This window comes from Carassius gibelio, chromosome A21, assembly GCF_023724105.1.
Source record: "Carassius gibelio isolate Cgi1373 ecotype wild population from Czech Republic chromosome A21, carGib1.2-hapl.c, whole genome shotgun sequence".
Lineage (NCBI taxonomy): Eukaryota > Metazoa > Chordata > Actinopteri > Cypriniformes > Cyprinidae > Carassius > Carassius gibelio.
The window spans coordinates 19,999,357-20,019,264 of NC_068391.1; the positions used below are offsets into that span (position 1 = coordinate 19,999,357).

The window sequence follows — 19,908 nt, forward strand, 5'->3', positions numbered from 1 at the left end:
AACTACTGATGAAACACTTTTTGTTAGTGGGTTATTTAACCATGTATCATTATAGCTTTGGAAGGCTTTTTTCACATGCAGTGCACAAATTCACGTTTTTCCACATGCAATGCAGGCATTCACTAATTATTTTGTCATCTGAACTTCTTTCACCTTATATATTGATTTTAAGAACCCCTGAGATTTAAAAATAACTATTGTAATTATTCAGTAACATATTTGCATGTTCACGGTTCTCTGATGTCGGTTAATGGTCACGTGACATGCAGGTAAACAAATAAAATACTTAACTTGTGTAGTATTTTGATTTATGTTTTTTTTTTTATGATTTATCTTAATTTTACATTTTTATTTATTATTTGCTTTTCATTAAACTCACGAATCCCCAGTTTGGGAAATATTTATAATATAATGCTAATATAATGTTTAATGTACGTCATGTTGTAAATCACAATGAATGTAACATTTTCTTTTATTTGCATTTTTATATCAATATGGTACAAAATCGTCCCATTTAAATCAATGTGACAAAATTAGATCAAAAGTAATTAGATTGGTTACTTTATTATCGCATGCTTACATATTATTTACACCATAGCAATAAATTATTCAAAGTTTATTGATTATCCGTAATTTTAATCTTTGAAATATTATTTTCTAAAAAAAAATGTATATCATTATAGTAGAAATTCGTCCCATTTAAATCAAAGTGATAAAGTTAGATCAAAAGAAGTAGTCTGATTACATTACCTAAAATGTAGTGTGACGGATTACGTTACTAACTATAGTTTTCATCATGCAGTCTGTAATCAGTAACGGACTATAATTTGTAAGTGAATCTACCCAGCTCTGCATATAAATACATATGAATATGAAAGCTGTAAGATGGAGAAGTGTGTGAGTGTGCGTGTGTGTGCGCGCGCGCGGTGAAGCTCCTTGCGTAAGTGACGCAAGCGTCTGCGCGCGACTCCACCCAACGACACAAAACAACTTCGCGAGCGCAGCGCGAGTCATGGTGTCAAAGAGGGTCTCCTGAAGAACAAACTGAGCGAACTTTCACCAAAAGCGACTAACAAGCTGCCGACGATCGTCTGGATCTCACATAAATTACAAAAAGTCCACTTTAAGAAGGAACTATGCTTACCGACTGTCGACTTTAAAGCTAGCAGAGCGCAGCTAGCTCAAGAGTTTGGCGCCGCGAACTTCACGAACAGTGTGGATACAGTGTAAACATAGTCATTTATATAATTTAATACAAAATAGTGTGAGGAAAAGAACTCTTTAAGGATCTCTCCGAGAGTTTATTCGCTGTGTAGTTTGTCTGTGGACGGGTGGAGATGGCTCAGTCGCCGGTAGCTGTTCAAGTTCCTGGAATGCAGGTGAGTTAGAAAGGTAACGCCAGGCCATCACTGTTTTAATACAGTCTATGGGCCTTCATCATCATCCTGCTCATCATCATAGAGTGACCGCATTCAGCACGAGACACGCAGATCAAACGTATCCTCCTGAGAACCAACAAAAAAAGTTTTGTGAATGTTGTTGTTTTTTGACGTCATTAACGTTACATTGGTTGGAGCTTAAGAAACAAGGGAGGGATAAACATTATTAATTTATTCTATGTTCTTTGCGTTAAGTTATTCAAAAAAAAAAATACTAATAATTAAAAGGTATGTATTGGCAAAAACCATGTTTTATTTTCTCATTCACCAATCAGTTTTTAGGTTTCAGCGTATTTTTAACCAAACAGCTGTGTAAAGAAAGATAAAACAGTATAATTTGATATACTACTTACTTTTAGCAATATGTGCGTGAAATGTCCTTAAACTGGTAGTGTATTATAGACTATACATTGGAGCTAATTTGCATATTAAAATGTTCTTGAGGCAAACCATAATGAGTAATAACTTGGCAACATTTTCATAAGAATGTCTCGTTTTTCATAGTAACATTGATCTATAATTTATTGTTAAATGCCTGATTAACAGCCGTTTGTCCTCTACAGAAGATATTAGGTCTGCACGATTATGACAGAAATCATAATTGTCGATTATTCCCTTGAAATTGTAATTGCGATTATTAAATACGATTATCACAATTTACACTAAATTATGTTCATACCATTTTTGATGCATGCCGTAAACAAGCTGAAAACTTTTAGTGCTTTTCTATAGTGTTAAACCTCAAATGTCAACTATACATCAGATTGGTTTCTTCTTTAAATTATAAAAAAGTAAAAATAAGAATGGCATTATAATGTTATACTAAAATTAAAATAATGGGGAAAACCCTTTGTGATAAAAACACATCTTAAGTGTGCAGAACAACATAAGTGGCTTTGAACGATTAATTGCCGCTTTGAACGATTACATAAATGGCATCCATAATTGTAATCACGATTAGTAATTTGATTAATTGTGCAGTCCTAGAAGACGTATGAAAATTATGACCTTGTTTCGTAACAAGTCATATTTCGATTTGAAACCCCATAACATTTTTCTGAGATGTTTAATTATGACAAACGATGATTAGAAAATTAGCCAGAATTAAATGATAATTACAAAACATGATCATATTTCCCTAAGAGTGCTAAATTTGAACATTTTGTCAATATCGGTTATATTTAAAGACCAAAGAGAGGGAGTGTTGTGATCAAACCTACAAAAATTTGATGTCTCTGAAAAGCCCTGAATCCATCCAGACTAGAAACTGATGCATGAAGGGTCTCAGAGAAACTCACTAAAATATAATGTCCTCTACAGAGGACAAAAGTCTGTCTGGGTCCCAGGAGGATATTGCATCTGTACATTCACTTCTGTCTTATCTTGAACAATTTGTGTGTGTTTTAAATTAATCCTAATTTAAACGCTAAAAAAAAAAAAAAAAAGCACCATTTATTTATTTATTTTCAAAGTTTTTGTGCATTTACCACTCTATTCTTTTCAATTCCTTAAAGTGCCGTTGAATGTGGTAATTATCTAGTACCATGGTTAATGTCATAGTATCGTGGCATTTTTTGACATTAATTGACACTAATATGCAGTTCACAGTATACTGGACATTTGAATTTGAGCACATGAAATCTGATGTCATTCTGACAATGTGACAGGATTGCTAAATAAAACAACACAGGTCCTAATGTAGTTACTACTAGAACCTGAAGGATTTATTGTTTTGCCGATTTTATCAGCAGATATGAGCCTATCGCAGATATATCTGTATTGGCACATATGCCTTCCAATGTGTCACCAATATGTTTTTTTTTTTTTACTTAACATAAAACATAGATAAAATGCTTGTAAATGGTGTAATTACATAGTTGTGCTCCATTGTTTGCTACTGAAAATTTGAATGGCTATAATTCTGTAACAAATTTGGTGGAGATCTGCCGCCGCATTCACGAGATAATGACACTAGCCAACCCTTTCACTTCAGTAAAAAGGTCTTCTGTTCAATCAGAACATCCCCGCTCTGCACATTTTATATGTTTCTCTCATCACTTCAGAGTTTGTATTGGACTTCACAGGATATTCTGCCATGTTTCCAGCTCGAATGGAATGAACATGTTACATTCAAAGGCCATTAAAGTGCAAAAGGTGTGAATTTAAATAGTATTTATTTACAGATGTAGGTTATATAATGTAACACATCTCTAGTAAGTAATTAATGTTCTAAAGTGGAAAAACTTGAATAAAGCTGAATGGAATAATGACGGACTCATTCTGGATAATAAAGTGGATTGTTAAATTGTGAAAGACCCTGCCTCCATTACATATTTGTCACGTCATTATACGCGTTTCATCACAACTGCATTCTATATTTAGTACCAGTCTAAATTTTGGACACACGTATGAGGAAGTGTCCAAACATTTGACTGGTATTGTATACACACAAAGAATATCAGCCGATATATCGATATCAGCCATTCATTTTACTCCTTATTATCGGTATCGGCATCTACCCTTAAAAAACCCTTATCAGTCGGGCTCTAGTTACTACTACATGAAGAATATTAAAAGGATTGGTGACTCATGTTTAATAGCATTATGTTTTTATGTTAATTATGGGAACATTATATGCTTCAGAAATGAGTAATACCACTTAACAACATGCGCCTAATCTGTAATTATTTGCCTGAGCAGTTTTTCTGGTATATTTGGAATGAGGACAATAAGGAGCATCTTAATTGAGTATTTTTCATATCTATATATATGTCTGAATGGATGGCTTGGCTTAGTCACTATGAGTTGATTTTTGGTCCAGATCCGTCTATAATTGGTCTTGTACTCCTGGTCTGATCTAATGATGATGTTTTTGTATAAGGTGCCGTCTCCTAAAGTTGGGCTAGTGCTCTAGCACTCTCTTAATAAACGCATGAGCCTGCTTCTGCCGCCCGTGATCTAGAACAGTGGTGTACTCCTTGTGTGACAGCCTTCCTTGCAGCACAGGAAGTGTGAATGTGGTTCCATGTTGTGGCCGCTGTCTCTACTTCATATTTAATAGATGCTTGGAATCAGAAGCTGTATTTGGTTTGGCAGCGCATTAGTACTTCACCACTCTTCCTTTTTTTTTGATCGCAGATGGAGGTCAGAAAGGTCACTGATCCAGACCGCCATAACTAAGCATATGCTCCTTCCTGGAATAACACACACACACACACACACACACACACGCATATGTTGACTTCTCTGCTATGACAACTGGATGGTATTGTTAATCATTAGGCACAGCAGATGGGTAACTTTGCTCATTAATGTAACACTTGTGATGCCTGTTTAATGTTTATTTTGTGAGTCTGTCTGGGGTTCAAAGTGCAGTCTCGTCCTTCTAAATAGACGAAGCTATTGTCCATTCATAGGGGTGTAGAAGTGACGTGTTCTAGCTCCAGAAGCATGAAGGAGTGTCGTCTCAGGTGTAGTGTCTGGGTGTGGCCTGCAAGGAAGTGTTTCGCGCACTGGTTTACCGTAGTTAGCACCTGAGTCAGGTTCAGGGAAAGGGTAGCAGTCTGCAGGAACATGATGAAAGCTTGTTGTGTCATGAAGCTCGTGCCCACAGCCCCTGAGGAGCTCATCTTTGTTGCCAGTTCATGTGTTTGTAAAATGGAGGAAATGCATCCAGCTGATAAATCTTGTGGGGCACGTACACACCCTCTTTGCCAGCTTGTTAACATGTGGATAGCCTTAGTCATTAGCGTACTGGTCTGTGCACAGTGGTTTATCAGAAGGAAGCAGACGGTGGAGCGGGGTATAGCTCATCACTGCTGCTCCACTGGATCTAGAGCACTTCAGAGATGCCCAAAGACCAGATACTCTACTGTTTTTTTCTTTCTTTCTCCAGTCTAATTGGAAATTAAATCTAACAATACAAGCCAAGTTCATTGTCTAAGTTAAATATATTTCCCCCAAAACACTGTCACTGCTCATTATATATATTGAAAACATAAAAGTCCTTATGTCAATTTCCAAAGACTTGACAGACCTACTATATCACAAATTTGATAATTTCTAAGTAGTCTCGATCATTAAATGTCAAGTCACATTTATTTATATTGTGGTTTATACTATACATATTTCAGAGCAACTTCACATCGATAAACAGATAAAACTACATCAGTTATGAAACCACTTCAAATTTAGCTGTAAAGTCGTTTCACAGAAGACAATTGTGCCATTATTTAGCTCAAGTTCATTCAGTATTGATTCAGTTCAAGGATGACTGTCACTGTTGCACTTCAGCTCAAGTTTTGTTCTCATCTGATAGCATGAGCTCAGTTGAATCCATAATATTACTGAATATTAAAGGTCTTTTAAAACCTAAATTGCAAATAAATCAGCTTTATACACAAGTAAATATTAAAAAGGTTCATTAAGATCTTTCCACCTTGTGTTGTCCACACAAATTTTGGTGCTTGTTTTCTTTCTGTCTTATGGCTACAGGTGTTTCTTCTGGTCTCCGCTGGTAAAACATGATAGTGAGTGTATCCAATGACTGATTTAACAGCATTAATTCTGATGCTTTATTATTTTTGTGCAATGTCTGTTTTTTTAATCTATCATTTACATATACAAATTTCTGTTATCCAGCACAACCACACTATTATAATTGCATCATTTCAATTAAATTGGCCTTTTTTTCAGCAGAAGCACAAAACAGGCGAAAGTGAGTATTTGCTCCATGGGTGCTAAATAGTAAAAATCTAAAAACTGTTAAACTTCGAAGGCTAACAAACGATGATGCATTATTGTATTCTTATTTGACACACAAAAAAAATATTTTAATGGGTGTTGTTGTGCACAATTTTGTTCCTGAGTGCATTTATTTATTTATTTTATGAAATAAATGATGATAAAATATTTAAATTCCCCCCAACTAAATTCCCTATATATGCACAATGGTTAAAACTATTTCATAGAAAACTAAGGGAAAGGTTTCCATCTTATGTAAGTGCACACCACATATTTATTTTAATATGCAAAATCTTAGGCTAACACCAAACAACAGAATGCATCTTTAAATGTATTTTTTATTTATATGTTTGCCATTGTTATTTCTGTACAAAAAATTAAGTTGTTTTTTAGATAAGTGTTATAAGTTTTTCATCACAAGTTTGACATTTCAGGCCCTGTTTCTTGAAAGTGCCCTTGCACATATGTAGAAAAACAGCTCAGAATCGTTGAAGAGAATAGATCCCTCCCCAACTCCTGTAAATAACCATATTTTGATTTCATGCAGACTTTTCATATGGTCTTTAAAGCTAATAAACTGACTAAACTCAACAACAAAACTTTAAATGTTTTAAAAGATTAACTGTAGAACCGCTTTTGTGCCTCTTATATTTTAATCAGTATTGCACACAGTGAAATGACTATCTGCAATAGGTAACTGATACCAGTTAAACAGCTGCATATATTGATTTGTAGAGCTCCCCTCCCAAAGGTTTCTTGGAATTTTATTGATTATCCTGATATGGCATTGGTATTCTCTGTGCTATAAACACTTATGAACTGTTTGTCTTTGGTTCCATTGAACCTTTTATAAAACTGGAGGAATATAATCAAGCAACTTCATATGTTTTTGGTGCACTGAAACACGTGGTTTATAGAAGGAAAGCGAGAGGTCTTTTCTGAAATCTGTTTCTACAGAAAATCTACAGAGTGTTGAATATGAGAGATTCCATTCTGTAAACTTACATTCCAAATACATCATTACAGCAAAATTACCAGAGCCATGTTGTTAACTAGTAAAACTGTCCAATCTAGTCAACTCTAATTCTGTGTAACTTCTGTATTCCAGAACAGCCGAACAGATCCTGAAGAGTTGTTCACTAAACTAGAGCGGATCGGGAAGGGCTCGTTCGGTGAGGTGTTCAAAGGCATTGACCGCCGCACGCAGAACGTAGTGGCCATCAAGACCATCGATCTCGAAGAGGCAGAAGATGAGATCGAAGACATCCAGCAGGAGATCACCGTTCTCAGCCAGTGCGATAGTCCTCATGTCACCAAATACTATGGCTCTTACCTAAAGGTATGGATTGACATTGGCGGTTTCACACTTTAGCTGTAGCACATGCTAGTAGTGTTGTCACAATAGCAACATTTCAGCAGTAGATGCCAATACTAGTAAAATTGGGTTCTCTCTGTATTGCAAAAACTACTGGAACTCTATCTGAGACTCTTTATTATTTAAATGAATTTAGTGTGTTAATTATTAATGATAAAGTCCATAAACCCATTGAAGGATACACTCACAGCGCTTTTCCCAGATGTCACACCAGAATAGTTTTCAGAACTAAAATTTAATAATTTCAGACATTTTTATATTGTTATAGGTAAGCACCGGTTCTCTGTTCCCCGGTTTTTTGAGACATGAGTAGCGTATTATTATTATCATGGCACCATAGTGCTGTGCATTGTGTGTAACATGGTGGCCTTTGGATGAAAATGACTACAAAAGATGGCTGAGGATATATTTTAATGGGGAGTTCGGAAGCAGTTTGTAAAGATTGGATGCCATTGGTGACTCATGGCCAAACCCTTTGTGCTATGTCACTATACCTGTATTTCTGGAAGGCATCCAGACAGAATATAATGTCTGGCCACTTTGTGTGTCTGTGTGCATTGATGGTCAGTGTTTGTTCCAACAAATGATGAAAAGGCTGCATCAAGTATACGGTTAAAAAAAGAACAGCGGCGTTGTGTATAAAGAAAATGTGCAGATTTTATAAAGTTGTGCATATGGACATGAAGTAGATTTATATGTTGCATATACGGTCTTCAGGTTTATAATGTATGTTGGAACCTGTGTGCAATTCCCTTTATAAATCCCAGTCAGTAAAAAAAATGTGCATGCTTTGTGCACAGGCTTTCCTCCTCATCCCCAAAATAACCATATTTGCACTTGCTCTGCCAACTTTCAGTATGCAATACCTTATATGCATATGATTTCCATATGCGTAGTCCCATCCATGTGATACTGCCACTTAAACAGAACAAGACACTGAAAATATGAGTTAACGAGCCCCTCGGTGTGTGTTATTATACTGTTTATGTTGCTAAGCCATTTTCAGTACTGGTGAACTTGCACTTGGCACATCTGTAAGAAATTCCCATTATGTGCGAGGAAAAATGCAAAATTTGTGATGCGTTTTATTTTATTTTTTTACTGGCTTTTGACCTATGTAATAAAGTTGTTACAATGCATACCAGTGTCTTAAATTGCTGGGGTGTATTTGTAGCAAAATGGGTCAAAATGATTAATTTTTCTTTTATGCCAAAAATCATTAGGATATTGAATAAAGATCATGTTCCATGAAGATATTTTGTAAATTTCCTTCCGTAAATATATCAAAACTTTATTTTGAATAGTAATATACATTGCTAAGAATTCATTTGGACAACTTTAAAGGTGATTTTCTCAATATTTAGATTTTTGTGCCCCCTCAGATTCCAGATTTTCAAATAGTTGCCAAATATTGTCCTCCTTACAAACCACACATCAACGGAAAGATTATTTATTCAGCTTTCAGGTTATGTATGAAATCTAAATTTTGACAAAAATTGACACTTTAGGCTGGTTTTGTGGATCTTTCAATAACTCAACAACAAACAAAGCAATAGCACAAATAAATGCAACAGAACAAAAGATACAAAACATTTTGACTAAGCACCCAAACAAAGGCATTAAAACGGCCAATACAGCACCGTTACGAGGAGGCCGATGTTTACTAAACTGGGGACTAGCTTTGACCCGTGCTGCTGATTTGAAAGGCGATGCATCCCGGTTAAGTGTCAATTAATGGCCTTTCATTTTTAACCAGAAATATGCATGCTGCTTTTCTGATGTTCATTGAAGTTTTCTGTGTTTTTATCCCACTTCAATTGAAATGTGTCTGTTTTGAATTGTGGTTACCAAAGGCAAGACACGTGTAAAAAAAAAAATATATATATATTATATTGTCTTTCTATCATCCTTTAAAGGAAATGAAATTACTGGTAGATATAAATATAAAAAAAAAAATCTGTCCACACAAAATGACGTGAATGTACAAGTGAACTCAGAATGTGTAACTGCTGTTACGGTTGCTCTCATTCCATAACAATGTGCTAAAACACAGGCAACTAAACACAAAGAATTCACAACATTGTATTACAGTAGAGATCTCATGATAATGTTATGTGTATGACGCTGAACTTCTTTTTATAGCCATGATGAGCAACTAATTTAAGACTATTTACCAGAAATATGACAAAAATAACTGCTGGATTATTAATGTATCTGTGTTTTTTTTTTTTTTTTTTTAAAGGAACATTTAAATGAAATGTGATTGTTTCAGATAATCCAATCATAAGGCATTGCCCGTAATTGAATTGCTTTTATAGTGGATTAATTACCTCAATCAGACTGCATCCTATATGAGATTGATCAGATACATACACAACAAAAACAGTAATCTATTGTTAAATTCTAAACTTTTAATTACAATAGTTTTCTCTATAGAATGTGATGTATGGGAAAGTAACCATCTGAAATACCACCATGGAATTTTTCATCCTTTACTCGCCTGACAAAAAAATACAAAAGATAATCTGAAGGATGTTACAACAGAAGTTTTGTACATAATTATGAAAGTCATTTCGACCTAGTACATTAATGCCCTAAAAAGTACATAAAGTTTAAGTGAAAATCCTCTAAACTGGTGTATTTTTAAGTCTTGGGAATTCACTCTCAAATCAAATATGATCAAATATCAAAATATGAATACAGATTTTTTTTGTTAAATGTCTTGTAACATTCTGAGGTTTGAGGTTAGCCAGTGTTTTCAGGTTTTGCTGATGTAGTCTTATTTGGCTCACAATTGACTTTTAGAATATGGACAGAAACGACGGATATATTCTTCAAATCTGTTTTTTACAGAAGAAAGAAATCCATACAAGTTTAGAATTATATGAGGGTTAAAGAATATTAATTTTGTGGAGGGGTAAACTTTAACCTTATGTATGTATTGGGGGGGGGGCATTTCTTGGCCAGTGGTCTCATCCAAATTGAAGGCTGTGAACAAAAACAAAAAAGAAATGAAGGCATAAATATAGGCTATGCTGTACATTGTGCATGAGAAAGTTTTCAAATAAACATACATTATAATAAAGAAAATTTTTTAAACAAGAACAAATTAATAAAGCAAAGAAAAATAAAAGCACAAACTGAGTTAACTGCTTAATTGTTCTGCTGGTGCACTCTCATTCACTCCTCTGACGTGTCATAATCCCATTATAGTTACTTATCTCATAAAAATGTGATTATTCATCAAGTATCATGCTAGCCAGTGTTTCCTGTTTCAACAACAAGTCAGACGCATTAGCGCATCAGAGCTATTGCACAATTGGTCACAATTGATATTTTTCACTGCTTTCCTACCTCTGAGTTCATTTCTAAATGTCTTGTTTTTCTCCTCTAGGGTAGTAAACTCTGGATCATAATGGAGTATCTGGGCGGAGGTTCAGCTCTGGATCTGGTAAGTCCTTTGACTTTATATGTGAGCCTCCACAGCTACAGAATGCAGCGGATCGTGTGCCCAACACCTTCAACCTGTTTTGTGTTCATGTGCAGCTGAGAGCCGGACCCTTTGATGAATACCAGATAGCCACCATGCTGAAGGAGATTTTGAAAGGCTTGGACTACCTGCACTGTGAGAAGAAAATCCACAGGGACATAAAAGGTGTGTACGCAATGCTTGGTTGAGTGGGTGTGACGTTTGTTTTTCCACTTGTGTGAACTATATGCAGGGTGAGGTAGATTTCCAGCTGGTTGGTCTGAAAATAGCTGCTCAGATTGGTGTTGTCTTCAATAGTTTTGTGTTCTTAATATTATTAATTATTTTATTTGTTTATTTTAAAAGGGGTGGGGCTCAACCCTAAACTTGTCATTTTTAATGTTTTGGACAGTAGTGTATATTGTTACAAAAGATTTCTACTTGGGGAAAAACCCTGAATGAAGTGTCACATATTAAAAAATATATATATATTAAGCATCAATGTTTCCAACATTGCTAATAAATCAGCATAGAATGATTTCTGAAGATCATGTGACGCTGAAGACTGGAGTAATGATGCAAAAAAAATCAGCTTTGCATCCCAGGAATAAACAGAGCTGCCAACATGTACGCATTTTGCATAGCGGCTATTCATTTTGACCTCAAAGTACGCTGGTACTATTTGTCACTCTAAACTACAAAAAAATCTAGTGACAAATCTGTCCATGCGCAGTATTCAAAACAAGATAAAGTTAATCAGCGTTATATTTCTCTCCTAGTAGCCTGTAGCTTATATTCAGTTCAAACAGAAAGGCTGCGTGTGAGGCTGACAGAGACACGCTGTTTAATGTGTTTTCCTTAGTTGTCAATTATGATCATCAAAATGAAAAGTAATAGACATTTGAAATATATCAGTCTGTGTGTAATGAATTAATATAATATACAAGTTTCACTTTCTGAATGGAATTAGTGAATTAAATGATGATATCCTAATTATATGACAAGCACCTGTATATATTCATGATTATCAAACACAATTATTTATTGCACTTTCACATAAACCCAAATCAAGAGATCATCAGTTCAAGTTTTGCATGGCTTGCTCTCAGATTTATTTATACTGAGCTGAATATCTTAAGAGATCACTGAACTCTTACATGTTTGCCAGTGTTTTTAGCTCATCAGCGATTTCTTTCTAATGTAGAGAGAGCAGTTTGAAATGAAGTAATATTGCAATATATAACACAAATAGTTAAAAAAAACACATGCAGCACTATATATAAGACATAATAATAAAAGATTATATACAAGATGTGACTGACAACAGTGAATGTGTGAAAAAAAGACGTTTACTTCTAAGCAGAATATGTAAGAGCATGTTTTGATGTGATTTCAATCAAAAGGAGCCCAAAACAACATAACAAGGTGCAAAGATGTTGAAGAAATGTCTTTGACTGCATGACTCCCCACATGATCTCTTTAATGTTTTTCCTGTTCCCATTATGAAAACATTAAATGCACTGTAAAATAGAAATTCATCAGTTTTTGATCATTAGAGTAAAATTAAAGCTGCCTGTCTGTTGGTCTCCCTCGTCTCTTATTTTCACACTGTTACAGCTGCCAACGTGTTGTTGTCTGAGTCTGGAGAGGTGAAGCTGGCAGACTTCGGTGTGGCGGGACAGCTGACAGACACACAGATCAAGAGAGAGACGTTTGTAGGGACGCCGTTCTGGATGGCTCCCGAGGTCATCCAGCAGTCCGCCTACGACTCGAAGGTACGTCCCTCTGAATCCACTCACGTTTCCAGAATCACACTGTTGATTTCTTTGTAGAGCAGGCTGAAGCTAGACTTCGTTGTAATGCAAACTGTTAATTAGGAAGAAACAGCATGAACATGCTGCAGCTATTGAAGACTAGGCTGTTACGTGTAAATAGATATGTATCTCTGTACCATATTTTTCAGACTATAAGTCGCATCAGTCCAAAAATACGTCATGATGAGGAAAAAAACATATAGAAGTCGCACTGGACTTTAAGTCGCATTTATTTACACCCAAGAACCAAGAGAAAACATTACCATCTACAGCCGTGAGAGGGCTAGAGACGGTAATGTTTTCTCTTGGTTCATTTCTCCTGGTTCATTTCTCTCAGTTCATGTCAAATTAATTTTGATAAATAAGTGGCAGGACCAGCCAAACTATGAAAAAAGTGCGACTTATAGTCCGGAAAATACGGTATATAAACACATCAGTCACTCTTTAGTTTGGGAACCTGTTCTCAACTAACGGTTAACTACAACTTTTGCCTCAGTAAACTCTTAATTTGCTGCTTATTTATAATAAATAAGTTAGTTGTTAAGTTAGGTATGGGGTAGATTAAATGATCTAAAATATGTGACCTGTGCTGGAAAAATAAGTGGTATTGTACATGGGCTAATTTTGAGTTACAGACAAAAAAAAAAAGGTACATTTTGGTTGAATTTGAGGTTTTCACAATGATTAGTTCGTTAAGCCCTCTTCTAATTTTCCAAGGAGCACAAAGGGATACTAATAATATTTTGTCATTAATCATTAACCTGTAAAAGCTTCGTTCATGTTCGGAACACAATTTGAGATATTTTGGATGAAAACCAGTAGCCTTATGACTGTCTGTAAGCACAGGTTCACTAGAGTTGTAAAACACAGCATCCAGCTTTGTGAAGATTAGATAATAGAGATACATTCATATAAACCCCCAGTTCAGCGTTTTTATGATTTTCTTCCAGATTTTTGCACATCATAGTTTGCCTGCTACAGTATTTTTCCTCTTGATGTCTGTCTGATTTAGATGAATATCAGCCAACAAAGACTGGAGGCTGTTCGATTAGTGTCCCACCTGTATGCATTTCTTTGTTCTGTTAAACATAGAAGATATTTTGAGGAATGCTGGTAACTTTTTGGTTCCCATAGTAATTTTTTCCATGCTATGAAAGTCAACGGTTTGTTTACTAACATTCTTCAAAATATATTTGTGTGTACGGGGAAAGAAACTTACACAGGATTGGGACAGTTTAAGAGAGTGAGTAAATAACAGGATACACATTTTAGAGGGAACCATCCCTTTAAATGCTGTTTTTGATCCTTCAACACTAAACAAATGTCTTGCTCTTTTTTTGGTTATAATTGTATCACGGCAAACTCAAAATGCGTTCAGCTTTGTGAAGTTGTTTGTTTTGCTCTCAGGCTGATATTTGGTCTCTTGGGATCACTGCCATTGAGTTGGCCAAAGGCGAGCCCCCGAACTCAGACATGCACCCCATGAGAGTGCTCTTCCACATCCCCAAGAACACACCGCCCACCCTCAACGGAGACTTCTCCAAGACTTTCAAAGAGTTTGTGGACTCCTGTCTCAACAAAGACCCTGGATTTGTAAGACCCACAGTTTGCAAGCATTCCTTACTCATATGTGTGTTGCACTTAGACTGGAGTTGTCACAAGAGCTTTGATATATGGGGACAAAAAGGCCCTGTATGAGCTTATTTACACAGTTATGCAGCAAGTGTGGAAATAAATTGAAAGTGGAAAATGTATATTATAATGTGCATTAAGTGTAGTTTGCTTTCTCTGTGTGAATGGCACGTGCAGAGCTCTGTTGGTATAATACTGTCTGTGAGTTTGAGGCATGAGTAAAACACTACTATTAGTGCACCACTATACTGTGCAGCTCTAACTGATGTGTTTGTAAAGTCATAAAGGTAATACAATTCCACTATTTAATTTTCTTAGAGACCAACAGCAAAGGAACTCCTGAAGCACAAATTTATCCTTAAACATGCCAAGAAGACATCCTACCTCACCGAGCTCATTGACCGGCTGAAGCGCTGGAAAGCCGAGGGTCACAGCGATGGAGAATCAAGTTCTGACTCTGACTCGTAAGCATGCGGCCAGCACACAAATGCATTAACCCTAAATTATCATTCACCGAGGCTTGGGTTGACAAATCAGTAAACATTTCAGGAGAAACCTTTCCATTGCACCAGTTTGCTTTTCTGGAAACAAAACACACACTGCTTTCTAAAAAGTGTTCTGTCTTTAACCATCTTGAGTTTACATTTATGGGGCTAATTCATAGCAATTTTACTGTGGAATACAAAAGGCAGATGTTGATGAACATTAATGCAGCACCCTTTACATACAGGGAAAGCTTACAGTTTCCAAGTTAGTGATGCCCATGTGACAGACTGGCATTTAAAGAGTTCTTGGCTGAAAATGTTCTCCTCTGCAATTAACACTTCAGAAAATAAATTAGTCCCCCCCCCCCCCCTCCCACTTAAATTATTTCAGTATTCAGCTTGTATTTGAATTCTGAAGAATATTTTAATTAGGGGAAAAATCACTGAACAGCAGTTTAAAAAACAAAACAAAAAAACAACCGTCCACAAGAGGGCGCAATGAATAAATCTAACCCAAAAATGAACCATGGTATGTTGCATTTTGCCTAAAAACAAACTGCATATGCTTTCAGGAACATTTCAGTCATTTTAGACAGTTTTTTTCACACTTGGTACCTTAACGCTTTTATTAAATATATATTTTTTTGTGGTACTATGCAATATGTATAAAAAAAATTGAGCTTAGTTTTTTTGTTTTTTCGGATTTCCTGTCTGTCATTTTTTTACAGCGAAGGTACCAAGTGTTACTTTTTATTATTCGACCCTTTTACACATCCAAATCTTGTCCAGAATTTTTCAATGAAAAGTAAATCTGTAAAAAAAAAAAAAAAAAGAAATTGGTGAAAAGTGACCAAGGAGAAGCAGAGGGTTAAAAAGTCTCTCTTTCTCGTGTGCATTTTAAATTGCTCAAACTTCCCATACACCGCAAGTTGAAAATCTCAATGCACTCTTCATGTGTGTCTAACAGCGAGCCCAGCAGTAAGGACAACGACTCGTCTCCTGAGTGGTCCTTCACCACTGTCCGTAAGAAGAAGGATAAAAAGCAGCCCAATGGGATGGTGAGTTCTGAATGCTGATTTGGATGCTCAGTGTTCGTACCTGAATATTGACAGAAAGTGTGTGTTTGATCTCCTCCCATCAGGTTGAAGAACAGCAGAAGAAGTCAAGCAGTTTAACCACCGTCATAGCTCCTGTTTTTTCAGAGGTAGGGGAGCTAGTCTTCTGACATGCTTCTGTTCGGGAAGCTGAACAGATATTAAAATGCATTTCAGAATCATCATGTGACCTGGAATCAGTTTAGTTATGTAGTTGCCAAAACCAAAGTGGGGTTGACTGTGAGCTTTTTGTTGTAGCTGAAATCACAGCACAGAGACGATGACAAGACGAGAGGAGTTCTGGAGCAGCTGGAGAAGAGCCTGCATGTGGCTGAGGACATCTGTCCCGGTGTCACCGACAGGATGATCAGCCAAATCCTGGAGAGGGTGCAGAGGTCAGACACACTACTGACATGTTTCTGATAGCAGGCAAACGCTTTCATTTAAGACCGTCTGAATGCAGTTCACAAACCTGGAAACTGTGTAATCATCCTTACAATTTTCTAGAAGTGAACAGTAAAAGTAGCAGTTAACTAATGATACATCCTTAAAGCCAATATTATCGGTTGATATTTGGGATTGTTCTTCAAGAACACCTTTCTGTTAAGCATGTGTTATTCCACCATTAATGCAGGTAGATGATAGTTGTATTGATGAAGATCTCTAAAAGAAATAGTTCACCTAAAATGTTTCTTCATCAAATTTAGAGAAATGTAGCGTTGCATCACTTGTTCTGATGTGGATCCTCTGCAGTGAATGGGTGCCGTCAGAAAGAGAGTCCAAACAGCTGATAAAAACATCACAATAATCCACTCCACTCCATGAGTCAAAATCTGGAGAAGACGAAAGAAACAAATCCATCGAGTTTTAACTTCTCACCATTGTTTCTTTCCAGAATGCGAGTCCTCTATCCATAATAATGCTTCCTTAATGACAAAAGGTCATGTCATCTGAATCAGGAGAGAAATATGCACAGATCAAAAACACTTCTTAAAACAAACATGAGTGGATTTTGATGTGAGAGACTAGAGGGAATGGACCTTTTCACCGGAGGAAGTGTCATTGTGGATTATTTTGGCCAGAAGCAACTGTCTGAATTAAAAAATGTCTTACATACACACATCTTTTGACTGCACAAGATGTTAACTGATGGACTGGAGTGGTTTGGATTATGTTTTTATCAACTGTTTGGACTCTCATTCTGACGGCACCCATTCACTGCAGAGGATCCATTTTGGCGAGCATGTGATACAACCGTTTTCCTTTTAAAGTTACAAAAGTGATTCACTTCAGACTTTATCTCTTTTGTTGTTTGAAGAAACAAGAATTAGGCTGCTGTCACTTTAAGACTGAATGCTTGACCAATGAACCATGTTGATGATTTCAGTATCAGATATCTGTGTGTTTTATCAGTAATCCATGATCAGATCTTTCTCCTCATCTTCCCTCTGTAGGTTCTCTATGAGTTAGTGCTACATTGGGTCTCTGGGAACACGCCACCCCTCTGCTGTCAGCCCTGATGACTGCACCTTAACACACTCACACATGTACAGAGACACACTATCTTATCATAACCAAAAGGAATTTTTTTTTTGTTGTTTTTATGTCCCAAAGAATGGATGGATATATATATATATATATATATATATATATATATAGTGTGTGTGTGTGTGTTCAACTGTATTTATACAATTTTGCCACATGCTTTTATATTAGTCTTCTGCTGGTGCCCAATAATGTGTTTTACTGTTATTTTATTCTACATTTTACTTTGAACGTCAAAAAATATCCTTACCGGTTACATACTTCTGCTCTAGAGAGCATTAGGTAAATCTTTTGATTCTCATAGTTGATATGTATTTGATATCCCAATCTATTACTTTATTTTAAAATATGATCAATAATATATATGTTTGTGAGATTAACCGTGTCTTTTTGTTGGTCTTGGTTTGGGATTTCTTTGTTTCTCTCGACACACTGTTAACTGTAGCATTGCAGAACTGCTGTATAGGATCACATGCATATCATATCAGTCAAAATGAATAGAAATACCTCATTTAAGCAATCAGAAAAAGAAACAGCTTGTTAATGATGAACGATAACATTTAAACCTAGGAAAATTGAGAGGAATTTTGCTGTGCAAAAACTACCTTCAATTCTGGCCCATTACAACAGGGAATTTTAGTTTTATTCTTTTCACTTTATTTTAATTGGCAAAGTAATTAAATTTCTAGGCCTTTTTTTTTTATAAACAGGAATGTAGCGTAAAGTTTTGCCCCTTGATTTCTCAGCAACGCCCTCTTTTTACAGTTTTGTCTTGTTTTTGAGCTAATATTTTTTTATGCAAGATTAGAATTATACTGTATTTTTGAAGGAAATATGCACTTGTGCACACTTTGTACAGGGTGGGCCTGTTTTGTGTTGTAATTTCGTAGCTCTCTTGCTCCAAAGACATTCCACTGACTTTGAGTAGATCTCAAAGCAGCCTGCTTCTGTAACACATGGGGAATTTCTACACGCAAACTGATGCATTTAAGCTACGCGACATGACGGAAAGTGATTCACGCTAAGCAGCAGTATAGAATTCAAGCTCAATGCAATCGTCCTGTGATGAGGGATTTATTTTCTTTTTTGCCAAGAGTGTGCCATTGCTGGTGCAGTGGTCATAGGTCATATATTTGCTCCTGTTGGCTCGGAGAGACTGTGCCAACGTTGCATCCCATTGTGCCTAAAGCTCACTTTTTATGTATATGATGTTATGGTCTTCTCAAACAGCCTTAAACGAAGTTTCACACATGTTGCCAGACTGCTGGAAGATTTTAGAGCAATAAAGGTGTTTAGTGGATTTGTATATTTCTTTATAGCAATGTAGATGCAGAAGCTAGGTTTTGTACATTTCTTCACCAGTGCTTTTGTAAATTTAAGACGCCAGACTGTATCATATAGATGCTGTTCTCTTCATTTTTGGACTTTAACTGTTACAGATACATTTTTGTTTGGTGTGGCAAATAAAGATTTAAGTTATGTCATTCCAGTGAGACTATTTTGTTGTTGTTTGTGTGTGTGTGTGTGGGGGGGGGGGGGGGGGGGGGGTTAAACCAGACATGGTCCAGACTTGCATGTTTCAGTGGCCGTTAACTCCGAATGCATCTGCATCTAAAACGCTAGACGCAGCTTTAGTTTACATCAGACATCATTTTTAAAGAGTCTCAAATATGATCATCATCTCCATATTCTCACTATAATAATAATGATAGCCTAATATCAAATGTGTCCCTGGAGCACAAAACCAGTCTAAAGTCTCTGGGGTGTATTTGTAGCAATAGACAAAAATATGTTGTATTGGTAAAGAAATTATAGATTTTTCTTTGTGCCAAAAATCAATAGGATATAGAGTAAAGATCATGTTACATGAAGATGTTTTGTAAATTTCCTTCCGTAAATATATAAAAACTTAATTTTTTTCAGTAATATGCATGTCTAAGAACTTCATTTGGACAAATTCAAAGATGATTTTCTCAATATTTAGATTTTTTTCGCTCCCTCAGATTCCAGGTTTTCAAATAGTTGTATCTCCGCTAAATATTGTCCTCCTAACAAACCATAAATCAATGGAAAGATTATTTATTTATTTTATTTTTTTCAGATTGTGTATCAATCTCAATTTCGTAATTTACCCTTATGACTGGTTTTCTGGTCAAAGGTCACAAATATAATACTCAAAAAGAAAAACACACATATGCAAAATCTTAATATTTTTATTTGAGCACTGCATCTAAAGGGTCAATAAACTTATATATATATATATATATATATATATATATATATATATATATATATACATATTAGATTTTTTT

The 19,908-nt window shown here is 35.8% G+C and overlaps 1 protein-coding gene across 1 annotated transcript; it reads left to right on the plus strand.

Annotated features, from left to right (window-relative positions):
- The first annotated feature begins 954 nt into the window (after positions 1-954).
- Positions 955-19,080, plus strand: stk26 (serine/threonine protein kinase 26). Its single transcript, XM_052537886.1, has 11 exons — positions 955-1,379; positions 7,291-7,521; positions 10,952-11,008; positions 11,104-11,212; positions 12,644-12,801; positions 14,248-14,433; positions 14,791-14,936; positions 15,925-16,015; positions 16,099-16,161; positions 16,310-16,446; positions 17,506-19,080. The coding sequence occupies exons 1-11, from the start codon at positions 1,338-1,340 to the stop codon at positions 17,519-17,521; spliced, it is 1,236 nt and encodes a 411-aa protein (XP_052393846.1). The 5' UTR covers positions 955-1,337; the 3' UTR covers positions 17,522-19,080.
- Positions 19,081-19,908: the final 828 nt, after the last annotated feature.